The following is a 19,345-nucleotide window of genomic DNA, read 5'->3' as shown; positions in this document are numbered from 1 at the left end:
AAAACCTTATTATTTTCTGTTTATTTCCAAGTATAGGAATCACTCGTACCGGGTCCGGTAGTATTACCTAATTTAGGTAACCACCATAAAGAGTTAGGAAATAAATATAAATTATGCCTCTTTCATTCTAGGATAACTACAGATTATAACATAAAAACATAAATGTTTAGGCTAAATAGCTTAAAATTCATAGCATTATACATTTACGTATATTTATTATTTTTATTATATTGACCTTTTAACCATGCCTGGCTAACAATACAGAAGTTATAATGATGTGGCACATGTGCACTGATGTTGCCGTATCCAATAATAAAAAACTGACTTTTAGTCTTTACAAAGTGACCTGTCTTGGCTGTGTTTTATTAGACTAGTATTTTGTAAAATACAGTAACATTTCAATTATTATACATTATATATGAATCAAAACTACTTTTTATTCATTTCTATCAAGACCTCTTTTCAAGACAACTTATTTTTTAAAAACATAGAACAGTAAATAAAGAAGTAAAGCAAATATCTCTTCAAGCTACGACCTTTGTACTCGGTTGCTAAGCCTCTTAAAGTTTTGCATGTGGAGGATATGAAAGGAAATAATTTCTTTTAGGTTTTATATATACAATTGAATAACCTAACAATCATAAATTACTATATCAATACCATAGAATTCCACTATAATTTATCAAGCTAAGTAACTGAGCTGTATTTCGGTATAAAAAATATGAAATTTCGAGCAGACTAAAGACACAACCTACCTCCTCAAAATCTTGGTTTGAAAGAACGAGATGGCATCCTAAAAATTTTTAAATGTTAGAAAGGCTGAGAAAACCACTAGGGGGACATTCTGAACTTTAGATTGGTTATTCATGTCATATATAAAAGTAAGTGTATATAAGGGAGTGTTTCCAAAAATGGAAAAATGTGGGTGGGGGAGCCAAAGTGTTTGATTCAGTACACGAGCGATATCTTAGCAAATAGAAAAGATAAGAGGATCTTATTTAATATTCTATTTTGCCAATATTGGTAATTTGAGTTCCTAATTCATAAAAACTATAGTCTTTGTATTTTGACACTACAAACATCTAATTTGAACCAGTGCTGCATTCAACATACCAAGTGACACACAAAACTCAATGTTTAACAGTGTTTTTTAATATTTAGTTTTAAATTAAGAAATTGAATGATGTATAATTACTAAAATTTGAATTATAATCTACAGTTTGATACCAAACTTATTGACATAAATTCATGAAATAGTTCAATAAAATATTTTGATTCATCAAACGCGATGACATGACTTTTGACCCATGACCCGTCTGGAAAGGGTTAACGGCCTGTAGGTCATTCCGTGTTACAGCTTACATTAAACAGTTGGATAGTATTTTTAGAAAACATTTTTATTCAGAAAAGGATACTGATATAGTTCCTGTTAATAAACTGAAACAAGAATTGCTGTAAAAAAACCAGTTTCAAATTCTGTCCTTGGAAAACATGAGATTTATACAAAAATACTGGGAAGCAACATAAGTTATCCACTTTGGATTGTTAATAAAGATTATGATAATAAACACAATTATTTTTTAATATAAATTCATTATGATCATTATCATGTTGCCTGTCATAATTTCAGGTTATTCCAATCAATGCTGTGTTTTATAGACAGGCTTGTTACAAAACTTGCTTATGTTGACAGGGATAAAGATGTCCCTGACTGATAAACATATAAGTTATGTTCTCTGAATGTTTTTGGAAGAAACGGCATGAAACTTTTAAGGTCAGGGCAATTCCCTAGGATCAGTCCAATCACTACAAAAAAAATTTTTTCTTTGCCTTGTGAAGGCTATATTGCAATTGTAGCCTATTTATGCATAATTGATCACAGAGTATGTGTTTGTGATATTCTATACGATGTAAAGTACAACATAGAAAAACAATTAATATATCACACTTTTGATTTTTTAACTTAAAAATGATTGATAATTGCACATTTAATGCTGTATTAATTTATTGAATTTTGTATTGAAAATAAATTGGCACATTTACATTTGTACTTTGTCACTTGGTTAAAAGGCTGACATGACTGAGTGGATAAAAAGAATATTGTTTTGCAAGTATTCACCATGTGATCAGAGTTGTAGGTTTGAGACTGGCCAGTGCCTGTTACGACTTTCACCAGAACTTAACTTCAGAAAGTAAAAGGTGTAGTATTACTAACATCATATTTATACAATGTAGAAAAAAATATATTTATACTTTATTTAATACTAAAGAATACAGTTATGCAAGTTACAAGTTATGGTATAACTCAATACAAAAACAATATTTTTAACCTGATTCAACATTAAAGAATACAGTTACAAAATTACAAGTTGTAAAAATTACACAGATTAAAAAAAAACAACTAAAATTTACACTGTTTAAAACAAAAGTAGTTCAAGTGTTGGCAGTGGATTCTGTAGCCGTTTGTCTTTCATTTATTTGGCTGTTTAAAATTAGGAACATTGGTGGATAACTTTTGTATCTTTGCTGTAACTAAAAATCAAAGAAACAAGTATGCTTTGACGCTGAAAGAACAAGCATGTTTGGTGGCAATAGGAATCATGCGAGATCCTTAGTTACTTGGTTGTTTAAAAATAATGATTACAGTATTTCAATTACTTAGATAGTTAAGTAATCAGAAATGATTAGCTGACTATTTTTCTGACATTAATCAATTAATCGCCAAGCTCAGCTAAAAATGGGTCTTAAAATGCTTTTTTTATGGTACTGTAGTAACTATTTAAACATATTCTAAACAAAGTTTCTGGGTAGAACTTTTTTGTTTCTTAGATAGTAATGTAAAGTAATTTGTGAAATTTATGTTTGATCTTATAACTTGAAGCTTACCCATTTTAATGCTGAAGCTACATATATTTTATTTCTTCCAAACAGGAGACATCCATGGACAGTACACTGATCTTTTACGTTTATTTGAATATGGAGGTTTCCCTCCAGAAGCCAACTACTTGTTTTTAGGTGATTATGTTGACAGAGGCAAGCAGTCTTTAGAAACCATCTGTCTTCTTTTAGCTTACAAAATCAAGTACCCAGAAAATTTTTTTCTTTTACGGGGGAACCATGAGTGTGCGAGTATTAACAGAATCTATGGATTTTATGATGAATGTAAGTGTTTAGAAGAGTCATTTCTTATTTATATTTGATTTCCTAGTAGTATTCCTAGATGAGTTAGTAAAATTAATTGTTCAACTTATGGTATGATTTCATAGATTATTTAATATAAAGTTCATATTATTAGTTTAAAAAATAACTAGGATACTGAAATTTTTACACATAGTATTTACTGAGATCTCATTAATGTAAATATTCTTAATGAGATTTACTTTGTGGGGAAATATAAAGTGTTTAAATTTAGTAAAAGTGTAAAATTTTTTTTTCATTTTCTTTTTAGCTTTGTTCATTTGCAATTAATTCAGAGGCTGTGTATAGAGCAATATATATATATATTGTTTCAAATTAATGCATAAAAGTTGTATATTCTTATGAATACTATATTTATGTATTTGGTTTTCACTCAAATGATGGCTTAAAAAAAACCTGTACAGCAATGGGTGTAAACAAACATATTTCACCTAGTATGCTTAAGTATTTTATAATTGTTCTGATTAAATCTCTAAAATTAGATCACCTACGACATTTTTATGTTTTTATACTTGCTATAAAGTGGCTGTGGAAGTCTACTAAAAGGAAATTTTTACTGCATAGTCATTCAGTGCTGACAAAGCACATGTTTCGTTAGCCACGCAAATCTATTAGCATTAAATTTGACACTTATTTTCTAAATAGTTATAGGCTAATGTTATAAAAAAATCAAAATTCTTTGGTGTAATAATTTATTTTCTTTTTTGCAACAATGTTTTTTTTAATATGACATAAAATACTTACCTCCTAGTCTTCCCATCTTTCACCTTTATAAAAACACGAGTTTATGGAAGTACATTTTATTGCAATAAATATGTGGTTTTTGTTAAAATAGTGTGGGAAAATTTATTTTAAAATGTTTAATTTTTACATATTCAAACAGTTTAGACTTATTTGATGTTCATAAAATTGTATTTTTATAATTTACTTTACCTGTTTGAGCAGTAAATTAGTTTCAAAAGCAACCAGAACTGCCATAAAATTGTTATATCTACCTGTGGTGAACTCAGTCTGATATAAATCATCCAAGCATACCTTACTTGTGAGATGTATTGTGACTGTGCCTAACATTTAGTTCAGTGTTAGACCTGAGTACTTACTCTTTTATCAAAATGGAGTATATTGTCAGTAGTAAAACAAAGGAGTGGGCAATAATAATAGACTAGCATATGCCACAAATTCTGAACGCCGTTTTGTAAATATACATTTTACAACTCGTACTCATAAAGAAGTTGCAAAACCAGATTTTTTGAAAATTTTCATAATTGATTGATAAACTTAGCTTCAGAAGTAGTGTATCAAATGTAAAAAAGGTGATAAAGTTTTAAAATTCTCATCTTAAATAATAACAATTAAACTTTAAAACTAAGAAATCGAATAAGAAAAAAAACACAACTTAAACATTAGATCAACCAAAATTTTTGGAAGTATCTTAAAATTTTCACAGCATCAAACAAAATATTTAACTCAATTGCTACAAACACCATTAAAATGATTTGGTGCAGTGCCTTATTCAAAAATATTTCTAAACTTAAGACCAAAATACAGCTTAGTTACTAAGCTTGATAAATTATAGTAGAATATGGTATTGATGTAATAATTTATGATTTTTTAGTTATTCAAAAGTATATATTTTTAAAAGCTTAGCAACCTACATTAAGCAGCAATTGAGTACAAAGGTTATAACTAGAAGAGATAATTTTTTGCTTTACTTCTTTATTTGCTGTTCTATGTTTTAGGAAAAATAGCTTTAAGAACTTATTTCAAAATAGCAATAATCTATATACATTATATAAGGTATAATACTTGAAATACGACTGCATTTCACAAAATACTAGTCGACTAAAACACAGTCAAGACAGGTCACTTTGTACAGACCAAAGGTCACTTTTATGTTATTTGATACGGTAACATGAGTGCACGTGAGCTGCATCGTTGGAACTTTTGTATTGTTAACCAGGCACGGCTGAAAGGTCAATATAATAAATATATATAAATGTATAATGTTATGAGATTTAAGTTATTTCGTCTAAACATTTATGCTTTTGTGTTATAATCTGTGATCATTCTAGAATGAAAGATGCATAATTTATGTTTATTTACTAATTTTTTATGGTGGTTACGAGGTTGGCCAAATCGGCTGAACCCATATAGAGATTCAATAGTGAAAATAACAGATAAGATATAGTTTTTTCTTAAGAAACATTTGATAATTATTTGGACGTTATAAAGATTTTGCATGTAAAATTTGAAAATTTTCTGATGCATAAAAGTATTTTTAATCTTAAAATTAAAATTACTTTGCATGTTGGATAGGTAACGTGCAAAAAGAAAAAAAGGCACAAGAAAAACATTGCTTTACAAACCTGAAGGCTTAATAAAAGCAATGTAATGTTTACTGATAAACTGCCAAATTTTGTTAGCATACACTAATTTAAAAGTTATACCATGAAAACTATATCAAGCACAAAATGGTTACAATGTCGGTCCCAAGGACCGAGCCCAGGTTGAAAGAGTTAAGCTACACATTTGAAATTAATACTAACTTCTAATCACTTATACACACACACACAAAGTTAGGCCTGATTATTATTATTAAACAAAATACCTAACTTCCTCTTTTGTTCCAATATATAAATAGCTTTTAAATATTAGAAAGAACTGTGATTTTAAAATTCACACTTCTTTTACTATGTACAACCAAAAAAACTGAGTATAGCTTTTGTCTTCAATGACTCTAGTTAATAATATTAACATTCTTCTTAATTTCTTATAAATATTCTGATTTCACATTATTTTGAGAATACAACAGTTCACTTGTATTAATTTCAATATTGTGTGCAATTATAATCCAGGTTGTTCATGCTAAGCTGAGTGTGTGTTTGTTTGCTAAGAACAATAATTAAATAAAGTAAAAATAATCAAATTAATAAGTAATATATAACATACATACAACACATAAAAAAAAAAATTGTGGAAGGTATTTCTGACGACAGTTGCCTCCTTCTGGTCAGTGGTTAGAAATCAAAGAAGGCATCACACTATCTGAAGTGCACAACGACAAAAATGCTGTGATGGGACTTCATAATTACAGCCTGTGCTCTGGCTGGTGCTTAAACATCCTCAAGTATGTAACCATAACACTTGATCCTGAAAGAGGTCCTGAAAATGGCAGCAAACTCACTACAGAACCCCAGTTCTTCAGAAGATCATATGAGCAGATGAATATTTCAGAACTCATAGCGAGACATTAAAAGACAACCATTCATGAAGATAATGGACCTATCCAACAACCACTGTACAGAAATAAAACCCATAAGTAACACAGCCACCTAAGCCACTGATTGAACTAAATGAATTTGTTATCTATGGAATATTAAGAAACAATCTCAAACATTAATCAATTCTTGTGATTTCTTTCACAAATACATTCACCCTCCCCAGAAAAAATAAAAAAAATCAACCACACCATGTCCTTCATGAAATACTTCAAAACACACAATTCAACACTAATTTTCATGTCTTACATAAAAACCAGATACCAATAGGCTAGAATGTTTTCTTAGGCTAAAATGTTTTCTTTTACGGACAAGTACATTCTTATTCTTGATTATGCAATAAACAACATTTCATTCATAGCCAGTTTTCTCCAAAATTCTTGTTAAATCAAAACTTAAAAATGTAAGCAAATAGTAGAAAAAAATAATAAAAAAACTCAGGAATGATATCATTTCCCTTGGATGAACCAAAACAGACCAGATATAAATCTCAAAGATTCTGAAATAAAAGTCAAAAATGGGAGCTGATGAACTTAAAAAAAGGTGCATGTTCAAATAAAGTTCATATTTTAGGCCACCAATGACCACACATCAGCGTAACTACACGTAAGACAGAAGTACCTTATAGAACTGACTTTTCTTTCCATAATGCAGTAGCACCAAACATTCAAATTGCTTGGAAAACGAGTGCCAAAAATGTTAAAATATTTTATGTGTTAGGCCTAGCAGAGTCAACTACCACTACAAAATCTCAGGTATAACTTAACAAAGTACTACACAGATCTAAAATCCCCCACCCCAACACATTTCACTTAATCAAATGTAAATCTCATAGATCAACTACATTTAAAATGAAAAAAAAAATCAATGGAATTTAACTATTTTTAAAATGAAGTACTGTGTAAGAATGAATTTTGTAATAAATTATTCCTGCCTGGTTTATTAAGTAACACTATTTTGGTTTATGCTGAGGCCTTCTTCTTACATGTTAACAAAGCACATTTATATGTTATTTCCTTCCTTAGTTTATTCTGAAATCTATGTAGAAACAATATATAAATTTCAAACTTTACATGAAGTGATTTATAGAATCAACACTCTTTTCATTGTTAGGTTTAGTAAAATGATATACTAGTTCAATAACTTATGGCTTTAGGCAATTAATAATTAATTAAAATATATTGTGAATATAACTTGTCAATGTTGACCTCACAATTCAGGAATTTTAATCTTGAAACTGAATCATCAACTTTCTCCATGTTTTTTTTTTTTAAACTAACTTTAGGATTACTCATACTCCTGTGAAAACAATATAACAATCTAGTCATCATAAACCATAATCTTAAGTGCATTTACGTAAAATAGAAACATTTATATATACTCACCCTAAACCTATTCTAATCAAGTTAAAACAATATATATACCATTAACACCGATGCTGAAATGGATGCAATGAAAGACTGCTACTGGCCTAGCCAAAATTCAACTAATTTACAGTGTGCAATAAAAGATAGAAAAGTAAAGACCAGATGCAATATAAAGGGATACTAAAAGAAAACCCGTAGATATGCATTTTGGACATTCTAAAGGTTATGCAAATGAAATACATAAATTGTAGGATAAGCAAAAGTATATTTATTTTTCATGTGAACATTACCTTGCACTCCGACTTGTCATAGTCTAAGTCAAACTGATGTTGTCAATTCACTGAGATATCTTGAATATAAATAGATTTATAACACATCTGATTTTTTGTGTACAACAGATTTGTACATTTCACTAAAAGCTTGTTACATTTTGCGTAGACACATGCAGTAAAGTTGGAATTATAGTCAATGCACATTCTGAAAGATATTTACTGTCTTGTATATGACAAACCCTACTACCATCTTTCTCGTCTATTAATTAATAATTTCAAAACATTTTAAAATAAACAGATCATACTAAAATTAAACACATATTATACTTAGACATTACTAAACTAACACATCATAATAAGCAACCCCCCCCCCTTCCTACACAACTAAAACCTCTTAACTTTTGAGACATGGGTACCCTTTAAACACTTTTCTGTGCAAGTCAGTGTTACATTCAAAATTTAATTAAACACCTTTATTATCAATGTATGTGAGTGAAAGTGGCATTACAATACATGTTATGATTCAATGTTTTAAGTCCTTTATTTCAAAAGAAACTACTTAAAACTTCAGATTTATTGTCACGTGACCCCATACAATGAAAATTCTCCACTTTATCACTCTGTATCTTCAAAAATATAATGCAGTTGTGTAGATGTATGTCAAGACAATACGACATTTACTTAACTTATTGATATGTACATTTCTAAGTTCTATGGATGAATGCAGTTGAAACAAGTAATAAGTTTCGTCAACCACCTTCAATAGATTTGTTTGAGCTTTACAGCCTACATTTAGAATTTAAATATGCATGTATATAGTCTATTGGAAAGAAATCGTCTTACACTATAATCCAGCAACTATAGCACTTGTGGTTGTTTCTTAATTAAATATGTTACAGTTAAGGATACAGATAAATTGTATTTAGATTTTACTTTTATATTTTACTAAATTATGTATTATTTATGTTTTAAAATGAATAACTGAAATGTGCAAACATTTTTTTAAATATACATTATACTGTACATCAGTTCTCAAGGCTTACTATACTACACGGTGCAAGAAAATTTTGCCATAGAGTAGTGTATCTTTGCCAGAGACACCACTGACTTGTGTCGAGATTAATAACAAATGGTAAAGAACAAGAAAGGAAAATAAAACACTAAAAATTAACTATATGTGAAAAGGAAAAGATATGAAATTATGAATATAACCAAAACAAGATCTTTAAAAGATATTCTACATAAAATTAAAAGGCATGTACTTTTTTCTATTTCCTAATTTTAATCATTTCATTGCATTGTACGTTGATGATAATAGCTAGAGTTAGTGATACGATAGAGAAAATGAGAAATAAAATATGAACGTTTACCTTGAAAACTTATGATATTCATTTAGGAGGTTCTAGAGGTAATGCAAATGAAATATTAAAACTATAAAACGAAAAAAGTATTTTTATACTTAAAATCACCTTGCACTCAAACTATTCAGAGTTTGAGTGCAAATAACTACTATAGATAAATAACATATTTTTATTAGAAAGATGTAATCAAAATAAGTCATTTTTGTGTACAAGATACTTATCATCCTTAACAAAATATTACCAGGTTTTGAGAGGATATATCAGTTACCATATGTATAGTTGCATAAATATGCTTCCCATGTCGAGGTTATGTAAAATGTGTCACCCCATTGCAAAAGGGTTAAACAAAATTTTACAAAATGATTAATTAAAGGAGCCTATGACATATAATTAAACCTGGCATATATGAATATCTCTATAAGGAGTTAAACAACATTAAAATGTTTCTAAATAAAAAATGGCTTTCCAAATAACATGATAAATGGCATTGCATGTAAGTACTAAAACAAGGTCAGCTATTTCAAACAAACAAAATTAACATACACAGGGAAACATATAGTAAACGTAAGTAAAAAAAATAAATTATGTAAACTCCTTTTCACATACGAGTAGTTTTTAAATCTGAGAATAGAATACAAAATTTCTTCAATTGTAAAGACAGAATTTCATACTTAAATACATCAAAAGTGATTCATAAATTTAAATGTCCTAGATGTAATTCTACATATATTCGTTTGACCATTAGATGATTAGAAACATGATAATGTAGCAAAAATAACAAGTCTAGTATATTTGATCACGAGCTTGACAAATATGATATTGACATACATCAGAGTACAGTTAACATTCTCACTAGAGGACAAGAATATAAAACAGACATTACCGATTAACAAACTTAAACCAGAGCTGAACACGTTTGATTGAGCAGTAATGTTACTGACATTAATATAGAAATATAGTTTAATTTTAATTTAATTTAATTTAATTTACTTCTTTGGATAACTATAATTTGATGAAAACTTATGAACCCTTAAGGTAGAAGGTTGTTTTTTTTTTATCTTACAGACCTAAAATTATCCAAACATCAAAACACAGTCTCATTCAACATTTAAATAAATATCTACATGATAAAAATATTCTGAAATGAACAAAAGGACTATCTGGTAGGAGATACGTGTAACTAAAAATCCAAAGTATTAAGCATGTAGCATAGTCAGTTCCCATTATAATTATAAACTTATTGAATTTTTTAATGCCATATAGAAAAATCTATACACTATATTAGCTGCACGAAAACTTTCCTGGTCAAAAACCTGACTTCTGAATTAATTATTGTTTTTAGATGAAAAAGACAAAATATTAATAGTGAGAATACTAAAAAACTTTTATGAAAACAAGAATTAATATTTTTACTAATAGAAAACATCCGTCCAAAAAATATTTGTAAAGGCTAACTGTTCTAAAATAACATTAGTAAATTAATGAACATTTTTTACCGGTATCTGGCACATCTGTTGGTCTCATAATACGTCTTATCTGTTCCATGGACTGCAGATCAGGAGAGAGACCTCACAAAACAAAAGAATTTTGTAAGTTTAAGTTTTATGATTACTAATGTTCTTTAGTATTTCGAACCTTAATTTAATGTGTAATCCATAAAAAAAAATTAAAATAAATTTGACAGTAAGACTGTTCATAAAACGTATTAAAACAATGAATTCAGAGTAAGTCAAAAAGTAAAATGATTTGAAATGTTCACTCATAAGGATAAATTTCATGCACACATATATTTAAAATATTTTATTTTTAGAATGAGCCAAAAGCTTTAAAAGCGTGTTCATTGTTTTTACTTCCATTCAATTACTATTTTTCTGAAAAGAAGGACCCTTAATATTGTGAATATGATGTATATACCTTGACTCAGTTGTTGTTGTACTGGAAGAAAAGCAAAGCAAAATCTTTAACACTGAGTACGTGGTTTTGTACCTTCAATAACTCAACAGTTTTTTTAATTGAAACATTTTAATAGTGTATTTTTCTGAAACTGAAACTCTATAATAATGTTCCAAGAGTTTTGTTCTCAACAGAGCTACTATTTTACTAAAATGAAATAAAACTTTAAATATTTCATGGACGAATACTCAGTTTTATTACATTGTCTTTGATTCATCTAAATTACAAACAAGTTAATTAATGACACAAAAAAAAAATCAACTATTATTAGTGTTTTGAATTATTTCAATTATCCAAATAATTATTATTTTACATTTAATTTTGGTTTGTTTGGCTTAACCACATCCACACGGGTCAAAGGCCATGTCATTGCTTTTGTTGACTTGAATTCAAAATTTTATTTAACTACTATATTATGAATTTATGTAGATTATAATTCACATTTTAGTACTATACAGTAGTTAATTTCTTAATTTAAAAGTAAATATTATAAGAACACACCTAAATATAGACTTTTCTGTATCACGTGGTATGCTGAATGCAGCACTGGTTCAAATTAGGTGCTTGTGATTTCCAAATACAAAGTCTATAATTTTGTACGAATTAGGAACTCAAATTACAGATATTGGCAAGCTAGAATATAAAATAAGAATCTCCTATCTTTTCTGTTTGCCAAGACATCAATACATATATTGACTCAAACACAGTGGCCATGCCCACCTCCTTTCATTTTTGGAAATGCTTACGTACACCTACTTCTGTCTATGACATGTGAATAACCAATCGAAAGCTCAGAATGTCCCCCTAGTGGCTTTCTCAACATTTTTGAAATATTCAAATGTCAAACTCGTTCTTTTTATACTAGATTCCAAGGAAACTTTAGTGAGCTCAAAATTTCATATTTTTTTTTATACCCAAATGCAGCTTAGTTACTAAGCTTGATAAATTATAGTGGAATTCTATAGTATTGATATAGTAATTTGTGATTTTTGGTTATTTCAAAATGTGTATATATAAAACCGAAAAAAAATTACTTCATTTCACATCCTCCACGTGTGAAATTTGATAAGGCTTAGCAACTTATGGCAAAAAAGAATCCAAAGTTCGTAGCTAGAACAGATAATTGTTTGCTACACTTCTTTATTTACTCTTCTATGTTCTAAGAAAAATAAGTTTATGGACTTATTTGTAAATAGTAATAATGTATATACATATATAATGTATTATAACTAAAATGTGACTGTATTTTACAAAATACTAGTCCACTAAACCACACCCAAGACAGATTACTTTGTAAGGCCAGTTTTATATTCTTGGATATGGTAACAAGAGTGCATATGCGCCACATCATTGCAACTTCTGTTATGTTAGCCAGGCACAGATGAAATGTCAGTGTAATAAAAATAATAAATATATATAAATTTGTAATTTTAAGAGATATAAGCTACTTAAACTAAACATTAGAGTTTTCATGTTATAATCTGTAGTCACTCTAGTACGAGAAAAGCATAATTTATATTTACTTCCTACTTTTTATAGTGGTTACAAGGTTGGCCAAATTGACTGAACCCATATAGAGATTCAATAGTGAAAATAACAGATAAAATATAGTTTTTTTTTAAGAAGCATTTGATAATTATTTGGACGTTATAAAGATTTCGTATGTGAAATTTGAAAATTTTTTGATGCATAAAAGTATTTTTAATCTTAAAATCAAAATTACTTTGTTTGTCGGATAGTCAACATGCAAAAAGAAAAAAGCATGAGAAAAACATTACTTACAAAATAATAAAACTATAAAAAAAAGGATATTTTGCATATAAAAGATACATTTACTAATGTAAAACTTATAGCATGAAAACTATAACAAACACAAAATGTTTACGAGGTCGGTCCCTGGGACTAAGCCTGTACTGAAAGAGTTAATCAATTAGTGTCAGGCCTCATGCAAAACTTAATCCACTAATTAAAATTAGTGATTATTTCTATTTTTGATTATTCCTAATATCCAAGTAATTGGAGAATTTGAGTAAGGAAGCATGTTATGATAATTGGCATTATTGTTTCTCATTATTTTTAAAATCATTAATACTTTTGCCATTGTTCATCCCTATATATATGTTTATGAATAAACTGTTACTTTTATAAATATCCTTAATATTTTGCTATAATTTTGGATAATGAAAGAATTAACCAGTGGCTTGAAAATTTACTGATCTGCACACTACTGTGCTTCAATATTATAATAATAATAATTGATACTAAATGATACTAAAACTACTCGCTGTTGTCCTCAATTTTTAATTTTAAACTGTTGACCAGAGGAAAGGCAATTAGCTGGCAATAATTACTGTCAACTCATGGTTATTCTATTATCAAAAATTAGCAGGATTGTCCATCACATTATAATGCCCCCACAACTGAAAGGATGAGCATGTTCAGCATTGGGTTTTGATCTCAGAAATCACAGATTTTGAATCTAGTACCCTAGTCACCAGGCCATGCCAGGCCCAGAAACAACATACAGTTGTTATATATTCTTAAGGTTAAGACATACTCAATCGCAAACTCAATCATGCATACTTATGCTAAAATTAACACTGAGTTATTTTTGATTCTAATGCAAAAAGTTTATACTATAGTAAATATTTTATTAATATACATGAAATCCATAACTAGTTTCTATAAAAGTATACTCTTTATAAAAGCACTTAAACATTTGAAAAAATTTACCTTTTTGTTTATTCGCACACTTAATCAGCAATTTATAAAGTTTTTTCCCACACATAAATACTTCAACTAAAACCTCTCAATAACCAAGCAGAATAAAACTAGAATGACTAACTCACCTCCATGACAACAAAATATTTTTTCATCGATGATGGCTGCTATAGGCAAACAATTGAAACAGTCTGTAAAGGTCTTCCAAAGTTTGATATTATAACGTCTTTTACCTAGAAGTTGAAATATTTTTTTAAAACCATCTACATGCGTGTTAAGAAAAAATATCTAAAAAAAAACCCTGCATTTTGTATAAGCAACGTGTTATCAGCTATACCAGAATAGCTTCAATTAAATGTATTTCATTTTTAAAATAATATTTTTGTTTCATCAAAAAAAAATGAAAACATAGCAAATCCATACATTTCTCCAACATATACAGTATTATCAATTAAAACTTTAGTTCCCTCAATGTTAAGTTTTATTAATCAAACTTATAACAGTTAAAATAACAAATTATTACAACATTCAAAAGTAATCCAAGACTTGTCATTCTACACTGGCATTCCACCTAATGTACAAGTCATTCTCTTAAGAGTATGGGCAAACTCTTTCAAATAATAATCTCATTTACAGTGGAGATACATCAGCAGAACTAAAAAAATGAAATTTCAAGCAGACTAAAGACACAACCTACCTCCTTGAAATCTTGTTTTGAAAGAACGAGATGGCATACTAACACATGTAAATGGCTGAGAAAGCCATTAGGGAGAACATTCTGAACTTTCGATTGGTTATTCACATGTCATATATACAAGTAAGTAATCTCTAAAACCTCCTAAATATATTTGTTTTCAGTAAAACTTTATATTTTGTCTGTTATTTTCTCTACCCTAACTATACAGGATCCAAAAATAGAAGGAGGTGATTGATTCAGTACATGAGCAATATCTCAGCAAATAGAAAAGATAGGAGTTTGTTATTTTATATTCTAGCTTGTTTATTGGTAAAATGAGTTCCTAATTCGTACACAAATATATACTTTGTATTTTGACATCACAAACATCTAATCTGAACCAGTGCTGCATTCAACATACCAAGCGACACACAAAAAAATCAATGTTTAAGTTTTTTAATATTTACTTTTAAATTAAGAAATTGAATAATGTATAGTACTAAAATTTGAAATATAATCAGCAGTTTGATACCAGACTTACTGACATAAATTCATAAAATAGTAGTTCTATAAAATTTTGAATGCAAGTCAACAAACACGATGACATGCGTTTGACCCATGACCCATAGCGGTAGGGTTAATTGACAACCACACATCCTAACAACAGACCTGCAACTTAGTCTCTATTGCAAAAGGTTTTATCATAAATATGTCATGTCCAAAGCATACTAGCCCTTCCTACATGCCTTCTTCAGTTCAGCTGGTGTACAAGGATGATTGTTTCCAAGTGCAACAGTTCAAACAGACAGAAATCCACTGACTTTATAATGGCCATGGTTGTTATGTAACTTGCTGATTTACATATTCATTAATCATTTTAATATAACTTACTCAACCCTCTGTATGAAACACTACTGCATGTATCACCACCTTAACTGGTGTTGTAGTATATTACAATGAATTGACAACATAAATAATTATTACAATATTAAAACACAAAGATTACTTGACACAGAAAGCTTGAAAATAAGTTGCTGATTTTAACTTTTTTTATATTTTTTAACTTGCCCTTGTTTAACAACAAAATGAAGAATTGTTAAGAATTCCGAAATACCTTTATATGTAATTAGATACTTATATACAAACAATTATACAAAAATACCAAGCTTCCCTACCTCATGGCATATGTAGGAACTGTCACGGAGAACAGTATATACAACTGGTGTAGTTCAGATTGCATAACATAACACTTGTGATGTTCTGTACAAATATACAGCTCTTGAGAAGAATGTCTCCCTTGACTAGTTTTGTCTTCTATAAATATAAAATACTGGGTCAATCATACTTGCAAATAAAAACGTGTATAGAACTCTCAGTGGTTTACCAATCATGAATTCCTACAAAACTCAGTAAATTGTAAGGGCCCCTGTTCTTATTTGAAACCTTAAGGTGGAGAAAACTGTCATAACAATGATAAAAACCTTGTTATTAGTTCAAACCTCATGGAATCTCAGATAGAAAAATGACTGAGAACATTGTAAAAAATCCAATACACCAGAAAAGACCCTCTTATTATTTTATACCTCATGGCATGAAGAATTTGAGTGAACCAAATGGAATCCCAAAGTGAGGTAGGAAAATGTTTTTTACTGGTTTTAAACCTGATGATAATGTACCAGAGAAGGAAATAAAGAAATAGTTATTACTTCAAAATTTGTGGAGTTTCAAATAGAAAATATCACATTATTAAAGGATTGTTTCATAATAAACTTTTCCTCTATAGTAAAAAATACAACTGTATGTATACATCACTTAAATAGCAAATTAGAGAACTTCTCCAGTGTATGAAACAAATATACAAGCTTTCATTCTGTATTGGGAACAAATCTTAATTATCTCTCATTTTTCCTTCATGATCATTATACCTTCCTCAATAGCTTTAAGTTCAACATATTTATCACACATAAAATAAGATACAGTCAACTATACATTCATATATGTTTAAAAATACACTGGAGCTATATCTTAATTTTTATATTTCCAATTATTTTAACCTACACTACAGACTAATTTAAATGCAAACAAGAATTTGAAAATGGGTGTCTGTGTTTCTTGTTTCAACAACTCAGCATTGATTCTTTTTCTCTCTGATGTATGATCTGGGGTAGGAACACTAAAATAACTTAAGTGATCATATACTAAGAGACTAAATTGTTTAATCCCACTGACACTGAAGTTAACAGGTAAGTTATAAAAAACGATAATGTTTCAAGCTAATTCCTTTCATTCTGATTTTTTAGAACACTTCAAATGAGCTATTTTACAATAGCTTTTATGACTACGTCAAGTATGTAGTCTAAAATACAGTTCTAGTTTATGACTATAGTACCTGAATGCTATATTTTAAGAAGTGTATTGACTTTATTATCAATAGTAACATATATCTTTTTTTAATACCTAATCTGTATTTTCAACATTAATATTACCTTGATTCAAATAATCAATCTCTATTTTCTATAATTAACTATATCTTGATTCATAAAAAAAACCTAGACTCTCTACATCAACAAATAACTAGATTTAAATAACCAACCTGTATTCTTTACATTAACACCATCATTTACATCCTCTGGTGCAGGAAAGTATGTCCCTACAGTTAACTTGTAAAGGGCCCGAAGGATCTCCTGTCTTCTTCGCAAGCTTACACACTTTCTATCTTTGAGTTTTGTTGTGTCACCCTCTATGGGTTGAACACTACAGAGGCTGCGCTGATGTTCTCTATGTATTAAAATAAACCTGTAAGAAAAGAATGAATGGAGATTATCTAAACAGTAAATATCTTGATCAGAATAGCTCAGCCTGGATTATCTACATAACATGTACCATCATTTAAACACCTCACCTGGACTATATGCAAAACAAATATATTGATTTTAACAGCTTACCTATACACACACACATAACAATTGTTATATGAATAGCAGATGAGTGAACTTTATGAAATCTTATCTAAAGCAATATAAAAACTATATATATTAAATTTTAAAAACGAGATTCAATTCTTATGACAAAACAATAGTATGACAAATTTATTCTGAATTTTGCAGTGCCATGCTAGTTTATAGTAAACTTCTATAAAATTCTGTTATTGATATTTTGCTTATTAAGAAACATCATACTGAAAATCACCTACTTTTCTACTTAATCAGCAAACAGTGTAACGATAATAATTCATTTGAATAATTTTTCTTTTCTTGAACAGCTCGAATAGCATATTTTATCCAAGAATATTAATGATTTATCTACTATGCTGTTGGAATGAAAATAATCTATTTTTTAATTCATGTAATTCCTGTCATTTGATATATCACTGAAAAGGTAGCTCATTCTACTTAACAATAAACAGAAACCTGTGTAAATGACATAAATTATTTGTATGCAAAACACACTTTTTCTAATTTGTTATAATACTGTGAATAAAGTGTACAATCTTTCCCAAGAGCATTTCCACAATGTTATTTTACTGGAATTAAAAATTCTCTGAATATTTCATATGGATAAAATCAAAGAAAATTGAAGAGTATTTTACATTACATTGTAAAACAGTTATAAAAATAGTTCTCTCTCTTACCCAAGAATATTTCTATCAATTATTATACTGCTAGGAAAATTATGTGGGTGAAGACTAGAAACAGACTTCAGAAGCTGGTAGGCTCCTTTCCATAGCTTAGAGCCCTACAATTAAAAATTAGAATTTGTTAATTAAAAGGCAATTCAAAAACTTAAAGGTAATTATGCTACAATCATAAAAGATCTTAAAAACATAGCCTCTTATACATAAAGTAAGTATTATAAAGGATTTGAAAATGTGATAAATAAGCTGTATTTTTAAACCATTATCATACTAGTATTCTTTGGAATGATGTAAGACACAAACTACTTTTGTTAAAGAGCCACTAGTTAGAAATAAAAGTAAATCTACCACTTTATTATTAAAGGATTGTTTAAATTAATAATGCCAGATGTACATGATCACAACTGTTGGATGAATTGCTTCAAATAACATCATTCTTCGATGTCCTATGTTAAAATATTGAAATATTCAATCATCTAGGTTGACCTCAGATAATAGATTTTAACACTAATAACATTCCTTTTAACTAACCTGAACATTAAAATATAATCCTCAATATTTTGCACATTGTTTTATATATAAAAAACAGCCATTGTTTCAAATTTTTAAAGAAAATTAAAAACAAGTTTGTTTGGGAACAAGATAACAGTCCAGTTATTAACGATTTTTTTAGTGAGCTTCAGAGAAACAAATGCAGGAAACTGTTCCTTACTACAGTGAACACAGCCTATGGTGATGGTAGAAAAATTAACTGGGTTGCCAAAGCAAATGATGTTATTAGAAAGAAAGCTAGTGAATAAAAAAAAAAGTAAAATATGGGGGCAAAATACTGTAAGTTAAGAAAAAAAAAATTATCATAAGAATTATATTTTTCTTATAATACTA

General features: G+C 28.6%; 1 protein-coding gene across 1 annotated transcript in view; it reads right to left on the bottom strand.

Moving 5' to 3' along the window:
• LOC106466486 (serine/threonine-protein phosphatase PP1-beta catalytic subunit-like) overlaps window positions 1–19,345 on the bottom strand; it is a 31,913-nt gene that overhangs the window by 6,055 nt on the left and 6,513 nt on the right. Inside the window, exons 4-7 of the mRNA XM_022394510.1 lie at window positions 18,458–18,561; window positions 17,420–17,622; window positions 14,279–14,383; window positions 10,973–11,044 (exon numbers count right to left, since the gene is read on the bottom strand). Of these exons, the coding sequence (XP_022250218.1) occupies window positions 10,973–11,044; window positions 14,279–14,383; window positions 17,420–17,622; window positions 18,458–18,561 (484 nt within the window). The remainder of the gene's footprint in view (window positions 1–10,972; window positions 11,045–14,278; window positions 14,384–17,419; window positions 17,623–18,457; window positions 18,562–19,345) is intronic.

The sequence above is a fragment of the Limulus polyphemus genome, unplaced genomic scaffold, assembly GCF_000517525.1.
Source record: "Limulus polyphemus unplaced genomic scaffold, Limulus_polyphemus-2.1.2 Scaffold2274, whole genome shotgun sequence".
In the NCBI taxonomy this organism is placed as follows: domain Eukaryota; kingdom Metazoa; phylum Arthropoda; class Merostomata; order Xiphosura; family Limulidae; genus Limulus; species Limulus polyphemus.
The sequence above is the reverse complement of the archived record's forward strand: the minus strand, read 5'-3'. Positions and strand labels throughout refer to the sequence as shown.